Source organism: Octopus bimaculoides, chromosome 3 (genome assembly GCF_001194135.2).
Source record: "Octopus bimaculoides isolate UCB-OBI-ISO-001 chromosome 3, ASM119413v2, whole genome shotgun sequence".
Lineage (NCBI taxonomy): Eukaryota > Metazoa > Mollusca > Cephalopoda > Octopoda > Octopodidae > Octopus > Octopus bimaculoides.
Window position 1 is genome coordinate 93991101 of NC_068983.1, and position 10129 is coordinate 94001229.

Sequence of the window (10129 nt, forward strand, 5' to 3'; positions counted from 1 at the left end):
TATAGATGTGTTGAAATATATGTATGCTTTACACATACTCACACACACATATATAAATGTGTCAAAATATATGTATGTTATATATGTGTGTGTGTATTATATAAATATATATTTATATGAATGTATACATATCATATAAATATATATTTATATGTTTGTAAATATGTGATATAAATATATATTTAGATATATGTATGTATACACACACATACACACACACATATATATATGTATGTATACAGACACACACACACACACACACACAAACATGTATATAAATTTTATCAGTTTCACTTTTATATAGAAATGATCTGAAATTGCATTTTGTAATTTTTTTTTTGTTTATTTAAAAATACAAAATTTCAATTTTTCAATACAAATGCAATAACCAAATAAAATAAAATGAAATAAAATAAAAGCACAACAGTTGTATTATCTTTTGTTTACTGGAATAGATGGAGCATGATTCTCAAATAGACTGAGACATAAGACTCAGCTTTAAGTAGGATATTTAAATCTCTCTTGGTACTATTTCTCACCATTGTAATGCTAAGTGATGCAAGAAAATTTCTCTTCATCACAAATACGTCCACCCTTTGTTCTTTCCCTCCACTGGGCCATTAATATCAATGGAATATATTGCCTAGAAAACTACATGGAGATTTATTTCAAAATTTTACTTAAACATTAAGAAAGAAAATAAACACTTTGCAATGAACATTAAATTATTTATGCTTTTTAGATTTATACAATTGAATAATAAAAATAATGAATCATTTTTATTATATGAATCTTTTTTCTCCCTCCTTATTACTACTCAAAACAAGTAATCAATTTTTGTTTGTTTCTCCTTAATACTAAATAACCAAGGCAAGTTTCTTTTTGTTAATACTACTTGTGTGCTTTTCCTATGCTTTTGCTTGCAACATTCATTGTCAATAACTGTTTACTTGCACCCTAACTACAGGTTTGTCTGCAGTGACTGTTAAACGACCAGACCAATTGCACGATGGTGACAAGCGCACAACCTGGAGCATTACACGGTACTTTGTTCATTCTATCATACACACTTTTATTTATTTTTATATTTTTTTGCCTTTCATTTTCATTCTTGATATTTTATAAAACATTGAGATTATTTAACAATAATCTTGTCATTAAGAAATGATTAATCTATTGACATGGCATGAAATTTTTTTAAATCCAGGATACTTGAGTATAGTTACATGCTTAAGCTATATAGACTTTTGCTGTGGAATGAAACTCAAAGCAGGAAATACACCCCAAGATTTTTTTCAACAGCAGGAATTTGTTTTAGATATATGCCTCAGTATTCTACATTTCTTGATACCCATACTCTGTTGGGTTAGAGCTTATCATGTGAATTTTATTCCAAAAGAATTTTCTGCTTTTAACATGGAAATATTCTTTGATATACTGAAATATTTAATAACAAAGTCATATGAAATATCTTTGGACTCATTGTATCTTGGTAAACATGTATACATATATATCTGTGTGCATGTGTACATGTGCACAACACATTTCTGTGCATGTTCCTATAAACTTTATGTAATGTTACAAGCTGTCAGTTTTAAAATGTATTTAGCAGTTTAGACAAGACTTTCATGTAATTCTAATTCTGACTAGTGCAGCACCATAATCATGTAAACTGGGCCATCACATCAGTGCATGTTTAAGATTGCACTCATTTTATATGGACTGTAATTATAACAAATAATTACTTGTCAGTTTTCCATAGATTTCATAATTTATTAACATTTTTCTGCCTTTTATCTAAACAACTAAAATTGTTAGAATGAAGACAACCATTGCAAATCAAGTTGTCAGTATGGGAAGTTCTGTGCAAAATAAGCAGTGCAATCTGATTCATAAAGATAGTAACATAAATATTGTTTGACTAAATTACTATGAGCATATTTTTCTATCACCGCACAAAATTCTCCTGTCACCATATGATTCAGAGGAGAAATCAAAATACAACTTTGATCAAACTAATCATTATCATTTACACAAAATTGATCACACATCTATGGTTTCCTCTTGTCTGTATGTTAATGTAAATACAACTACTTCAAAATAAGGAATCAACTACGAAATTTAGAAGAGTTGCTTTCTCCTTCTTTTCTTAATGTTTCTTTAATAATGTGGTGTCATACTTTGTAAGTGACTTCATTTATCACACAACAATTATTTATTTATTTATTTTTATTGTTTATTTATTTATTTTATTTTGTTTGGTTGGAATCAACAAATATTAATCCCAATTGCTGCTATAAATCAAACCATAACTAAGTGTCATGCCAATTTCCTCACAGATAAATTAGAGCAGTAGTAATTGATAGAAAAGTAATGTCTTCACATGACTTATAAGGTTTCTATATCATTAAAACTGATTTTTCTCTCTATATATCATCGTCATTGTCACTCAAAAGACAGTGGGTGACAGACTCAACATGATATTGAATGAGCTACTTTGTAAGCTCCTATCTATGCCTCTTTGTGTTCCAGGTTCAAATTCTACATGTAATTAATTTTGTTTTTCAACATTCCATGCCTTCATACATGTATGGTATTGCCCAACATGTCCATTAAAAATCACTGGCTATAGTACTGATGTCACTGTCATTTTTATCAAGGTAGTTTGCAGAGAAACAGAGAGTGCTAATAAAAACCGTTCTGCTGATTGTCATCTCTGATTGTCATCTCTGATTGTAGTGTATATGCAGAAATAAATTTCACTCTAATGACTGTCTTGACCAGTGGTTCTCAACCATTTTTTTATCTATGAACCCCTTTGATCAATATTTTATTCTGGTGGACCCCCATAGCTATTTGATGTTTTTAAATTCTTTCAAAATTTTTATTTTGTTTTTCACACATTCACTTGTGTAGTTTCAACTATGTAAAACACTAGACAAAGAAACCTGGCTGTTTCTTAAAGCAAAGTTTATGAAAAAAATACATAAATTTATGAAAACAAAATGCATAAATTTATGAAAAAAAATACATAAATCCTTGTGTAGAACTGTGTGCTTCACAGTTCCAGCGACGTGGTGTTTAGCTGTTGTGCACATGCTCACATGTCTGAGATAGGAAGCTGCAGCTAGGGAGAGAGAGAGCACTGTGGTTCTGGCAGTGCTAACCCTGGTATGCTGGTGAAAGGTAGTGTTTTTTTTTATTCCATTTGTGTTGTGCTTAAAAACATGTTTATATTCTTGAATGTGATAAAGTGTAGAATTAGATTATTATCCTGCTTCCAGCTAGAGTGTTGCTGCCAGGATTTGAAAGATAGGGCAGATTTTCCCCCCTTATTTTGTGATTTAGGGGGATTTTTGAAAAACAAGGGGGAATTCATGGCAGTGTTCAGTGAACAAATTAAACACACTACTTGGCAGTGGCTAAAACGTGAACCCATAAAGTTTATGTATAAATTTTCTTTTTATGTTTGTTTCCTTTTACACAATATTAAAACAATGGCTAAAAATTTTCTGAAATAGCACTCCCACTGCCATTACTCTCTCATCACTCTTGCTCACCCAGAAGAATTTGGCCCTTTGTTGTAATAAATAATTTTCTATTATTCTTTTAATAATTTTAGTCACTGGACTGCAACCAAGCACTCCCTTGAGCATGTATAGGCAATTGTATTCACGCCATTGCTTATTTTCACTGATCTCATAAAAAAACAAAAGTTGAACTGACACAGAACTTAATACAACAGGATATTTTTGTTTGACACACCAATTCTTCAATCCAATGCACATATAAACACACACATATGAGGGGTGTTCATTGAAGATTTCTCCTGACCCAATTCCCAAGGACTGGGATAAACAAAACTTGGCATAATTATTAGTCCCTCTCTACATGGCCACCACCAATGGTGACACACTTCTCTCATTGCTTTATGCAGCTGTGCAGACCTCATCTGTAGAAGTCAGTAGGTTGTGTCTGAAGCAAAGACTTTATCTCACAGATAAGTTCATCATCTGAAAAGTGCTTCCCCTTCAAAAAAGACTTCATGGTTGGAAAGAGATAAAAGTCAGATGGTGCAAGGTCAGGAGAGTAAGGGGGATGAGGAAGGATTTCTTAGCTGCAGGAGTGTGCTTTCATCCAGGCAATATGCACATTGTGAACTGGGGTGTTGTCTTGGAGAAGACAGACTCCTTTGGTCAGCATGCCACACCTCTCTTCTTTGACAACGTGCCACAGTTTTTGCAACAGAGAGGTATATGCCCCATTAATTGTGGTGCCCTTTGCCAGAAAATCCATCATCACTACTCCACACTGGTCCCAAAATACTGTAAGCATCACCCTGCCTGCTGAGGGTTGGACACAAGCCTTCTTTGAAAGTGGTGAGTTATTGTGCTTCCATTGTTTCGACTGGACTTTAGGCTCAGGATCATAGTGATGGACCAGTGTTTCATCCTGTTTGATAAGTCTGCCAAGAAAGTCCTCCTCATTTTCTTAGCACATTGCCAAAAGAGCCTGGGAGCAATTTACTCATTGCTGCTTCTGAAAAGGTGTGAGTATCTAAGGAATCCATCGTGCAGACAACTTTCGCATGTGCAAATGGTCATGAATGATTTTTTCCACAGACCCTAGACTTATCTTCACTTCTTGGGCTAATTGCAGAATAGTTATGAGGTGTTCCTCCAAAACAGTGGCTTCCACTTTATGGATGGTGTCATCATCATTGGTGGAATGTAGCTGTCCAGGAATAGGAGCAGTCTCTGCCAATGTCCAACCACATTTAGCAATGCCAGTGCTTGACTACATTGTATGAGGGTGCATCATTACCATACACTTCTTTCAACCCATCAAAAGTCTCTTTTGATGTACAATCTTTCAAGTATAATAACCTGATCACTGATCGGCATTCAACTGCCTCCATTATAACACCTTAGTCCACTTCAGCAGCCATAAAAGACAAACGGATACTAGTGGAAAGCTACAATTTACAATGTGACATGTAGAGACATGTATGATTATATTTGTACAAGTTCTATTTCCTGCACTAACCAGAAGTGGGTCAAGGGAAATTCCCTTCTAGACACACACACACACACACACACACATGATGGGCCTCCACATAATTTTCATCTTTCAAATTTTGTTCACAAGGCATTGGTTGACATGAGACAATGTCATGAAACACTTTCCAATGACATGAGACACTTTCCAAGAGCAAAACTTTTGGCTGAAATGTGAAATTCTTAACCACATAGCTGTGTCAGACGTGAAAGAAGAGAAAATGGTGCATAAACTGATTAATTAGACAGGTTCATAACAAGAACAATAGTAAAAAAACAAATTAAAGAAAGAATAAGTGAATGGAAAATGTTTGGAAGAGGGAAGAGAAGTTAGAAGTTTACTTGTCTGTATTTTCCGTTGTTGTAACATGTGTTGTACAATAGCAACATTAAGAAAGATAGAAGAGATAGAGATTGTATGAGACATATTTATATTGGGGACAGAAGTTAGAAAATGAAAGCATTCCTTGAGATTATTGAAACAGCAGAGAGACAGAGATAGAGAGAGTGAGAGGTAGGAGAGATCATGGGGTAAGAAGAGAAAAAGATGCATAATGTGAGCATTACATTCATAATAGGGACAATAGTAGGAAGTTAGAGAAAGAATAAGTGAATGGAGAATATTAGGGGGAGAGAAAGAAAGCTAGAGGCTTGCTTATCTAAATTTTTTTTTTTATTATTGTAACATATATAATTTAAGAGTACTAAAGTAAGTTTATTACAATTTGTTTTAGCAAGTGCACACATTATTTGATACAGAACTCAGTACAGTTGGTAGAGTAGATAAATATATCAAACAGTGAGTCTATTCTGAGTTGCCCCCTTAGTTGGGCTATGTATGTATATGTATGTATATAGGTAGGTATGTATATATGTATATGTGCTTATATTCAAGTATGTATGTTTGTTCATTCATTCATTTTCTTCTGTTTTTAATTATTTAAATTCCTCCTCTGAGGAAAGAGCTGGTTTCTAACAAGGATTCAAAGCTCCATTGTTGGAATGTAGGTAACAAAAACAAATGTCACATTTGAAACTTGAGAAAAGTCTTGAATATTTTTACTGCTCCACTTACAGATTGTATTTGTAATGTTTGAGTTAGCTGGTTGATTTCTTTTTCTGAAAACCCTCACTTATTCAGATTGTCATTTACTCACATTTGGCATTTACTCACAAAACTAAGTGCACCAATTATTATTGGTATGAATGTGAAGTTATTATCTGGATATAAAAGTTGGAGGTTTCAAAGTAGATGTCCATAGTTATCTTTTTCCTTTGGTTTTCAAAGAGATGTTCACATCAACAGGACAGCTGACTCCTATGATGGTTCATAAGTATGTATTGTGTGCATGCATATATTATGTATATTTGTGTGTGTGTATGTCTGTGTGTGTGCATGTGTGTGTATGCATGTATATATATATATATATATATATATATATATATATATATATATATATATATATATATATATATAATTACATACAAGTCATTGTCATTTTACGACCTATCTGACCAATTGACTTTACGATGATTGGCATACCAGCTTCCAGCAGCAATAATAAATAGTCCAGTTGAAATCTAATGGGTATAATTTCTTAGAAATTAACCCATCTACAGATGATGTCAGCTGACAAATGCTTCCCCTAGGTTTGGTTATCATTCGCCACTATCCTGTCACGGAGACATTGAGGCAACCTTGTAATTGTTTATAAGACGACTGCTTGAGACTCCAAAATTTTTGACTAACGCCAGTATAATAGTATAATACAGAATGCTGTGTGTTTCTTTTACCTGAAAAAGTGCCTTAAGAATGTAAAAATATAAAACAAAGCTGTGTGGGCTTATAGATTGACTTCCGACCAAATCGACTTTCAACCAGTCAGCCGGAACCAGTTGTGGTCATAAGTCGACAACGACCTGTATATAATATATATATATATATATATATATATATATATATACATGCACATATATTTTTGTGTGTACATTGTGTATTTGTGTGTGTACATTGTACACACACAAACTCATTCACAAGCATACCACATACACACACATGACATGAGACACTTTCCAAGAGCAAAATAAGACCAAAAACTTTTAGCTGCAGTGTGAAATTCTTAACCCCATAGCTGTGTCAGATATGAAAGAAGAGAAAATGGTGCATAAACTGATTAATTAGACAGGTTCATAACAAGAACAATAGTAAAAAAAAAACAAATTAAAGAAAGAATAAGTGAATGGAAAATGTTTGGAAGAAGGAAGAGAAATTAGAAGTTTACTTGTCTGTATTTTCCATTGTTGTAACATGTGTTGTACAATAGCAACATTAAGAAAGATAGAAGAGATAGAGATTGTATGAGACATATTTATATTGGGGACAGAAGTTAGAAAATGAAAAACACACAAGCACGCGCGCACACGCACACACACTCACACACACACACGCGCACATGCATGCACACATATACATTTTAATGATCGAGTTGCAAAGCAGACAGCAGAGGAATAATTAAGGTCTATTCCATTTTAGAATGGAAACCTTCCAAGTAGTTAATTAAAATTAATGAGACAAATTGCGCAAAGAGAAGTACAAGTGTGTAGAATTTTATTTCATTTTAATTTTATTAAGACAGCGAGGGGTTTCATTCACCTAGACAGTGTAATTTAGAATAGTTTCGGAGCCACATTGATGTCTCCAACTCTAAGATAATATTAGGACTAATCTAGGTTAGAGTTGGAAGAAGTATTCAGGGAAAGCACTGGGAGTCAGTAATTCGGATTAATGTTCAATCCACTGAAGCTCCAAATTTGATATTAGTGAGAGAAGGTGGGAGACATTAACTTGATGTAGCACTAGAATTATTGTCTCTATAGCCACTAATCCACTAATTTGGAGTAGTCTTGTAGGTACTAATCTTGATATAAGCTATGGAGAAAGCAGTGAACTGGCAGAATCATCAAAATGCCGAGCAGCATTTCTTCCAACACACACACATATATATCATCATCATCATCATCATTATCATCGTTGTTTCACGTCCGCTTTCCATGCTGGCATGGGTTGGATGGTTTGACTGAGGGCTAGCATGCCAGAAGGCTGTACCAGGCTCCAATCCGATCTGACAAAGTTTCTACAGCTGGTTGCCCTTCCTAACACCAACCACTCTGAGAGTGTAGTGGGTACTTTTTATGTGCCACCAGCATGGGAGCCAGTCAGGTAACACTGGCAATGACCAGGCTCAAATGGTGCTTTTTACGTGCCACCGACATGGGGCCAGTCAGCTGGCACTGGCATCAACCACGCTCCAATGCCTCTGTTATTGCCTGGAGGACTATGATGAATAAGAGGATCTGAGGACTGATCCTTGGTGGACCACTATCCCTACCCGGAATTCTTCACTGTACTCATTGCCAACTCTCACCTTACTTACAGCATCCCTGTATATGGCTTGTACAGCTCTCACTAACCATTCATCTATCCCTAGTTCCCACATTGACCACCAGATAAAGGACTGGGGGACCCTGTCAAAGGCTTTCTCCATGTCAACGAAAGCCAGGTACAGAGATTTATCCCTGGCTAGGTATTTCTCCTGCAGCTGTCTTACAAGAAATATAGCATCAGTGCTGCTTTTCCCTGGCACAAACCCAAACTGCATCTCATCTAGACTGACTCTCTCCCTAAGTAGTTGGGCTATGATCCTCTCCATGTCTTTCATTACCTGATTCAATAGCTTGATACCTCTGTAATTATTCATATCTAATGCATCGCCTTTACCTTTGTAGCAGTTGACTATGATGCTGCTACACCAGTCATTGGGTATGACTCCTTCATATATTGACTATATGGATGACTAGACTATAGCCAATACCACCAGATATTTTAAGCATTTCTGCAGTGATTCTTGATGGGCCAGGGGTTTTCCCAGTGTTCATGCTCTTAATTGCTTTATCTACCAAGGTACTGTCAGTTCGGATAGCTGGTCCCTCTGTTGGGTTGACATTTGGCAGACTCTCTTTCTCCCATTCATTTTCTTCTTTTAGCAACCTTTCATTGTGGTTTACATGATTTACATTTGATGGATATTTGTCCTCATCTTGTTTGTTGTTAACACAACATTTCGGCTGATATACCCTCCAGCCTTCATCAGGTGTCTTGGGGAAATTTCGAACCTGGGTTCTCGTTCCTAAGATATTTTTCAATGTTGTTGTTGTTGTTATTATTATTATTATTATTATTATTATTATTATTATTATTCAGGTCACTACCTGGAATTGAACTCAGAATCTTGGAGTTAGTAGCCCATGCTCTTAACCACTATGCCATATTCTCATGGTATATCAGCCAAAATGTTGTGTTAACAACAAACAAGATGAGGATAAATATTTGTCAAATGTAAATAATGTAAATAATGTAAATAATTCCTCATCTCTTAAATATAGAACTGTACTTTCATAGTGGTGTCTCCAAGTCTCTCTCCTTGCAGCCTCATTAAATGCAAAGGAGCCATCATCCATGTGGACACATTTTTCTCCTATGACATCCCAATTCTCTCTCACACACTGTCTTGCAGCATGAAATGCCTTGAATCTTTGGTCCTCACGATGCAGAACATTGGCAAATTTTTTCTTACCTGGTTCCCTTCTTGCTAAATAAACCTGTCTCCTAGCTTCCTTTCTGGCAGTCTGATACAATTCCCTGCTACTACCGTTCTTCCAGTCCTTCCATGCCTGTTTCTTTTCCCTAACGGCCTTGTCAACTACATTGTTCCACCTTGGATTGAGAGGAGACTTTGCACTTTCCACAGATCTGGTCAATAGCCCTCAACAGGTTGTCCTGTAGAAACCTACAGTTGTCTTCCACATCATATAATGCTATATCCCCCTCTATTTTGTCAAATGCTTCGAGTAATACATCTCTAAATTTCTATCCATTCGCAGGATCCTTATGCTTTCAGACCCTTCTTCTCCATGCTGGTCATCTTCTGGGCATGGAGAAGAAGGGTCTGGAAATGTGTGTGTGTGTGTGTGTGTGTGTGTGTGTGTGTGTGTGTGTGTGTGTGTGTGTGTGT

The 10129-nt window shown here is 35.4% G+C and overlaps 1 protein-coding gene across 6 annotated transcripts in view; it reads left to right on the forward strand.

Moving 5' to 3' along the window:
- The window catches only part of LOC106883961 (transmembrane protein 245), a 503944-nt gene that overhangs the window by 415461 nt on the left and 78354 nt on the right, over positions 1 to 10129 (forward strand). For 2 of the 6 annotated variants that reach the window (XM_052966327.1, XM_052966325.1), the window contains exon 16: positions 968 to 1043. The exons of the other annotated variants lie outside the window; for them this stretch is intronic. In XM_052966327.1, coding sequence (XP_052822287.1) covers positions 968 to 1043 — 76 coding nt within the window. The remainder of the gene's footprint in view (positions 1 to 967; positions 1044 to 10129) is intronic. 6 annotated transcript variants of the gene reach the window in all.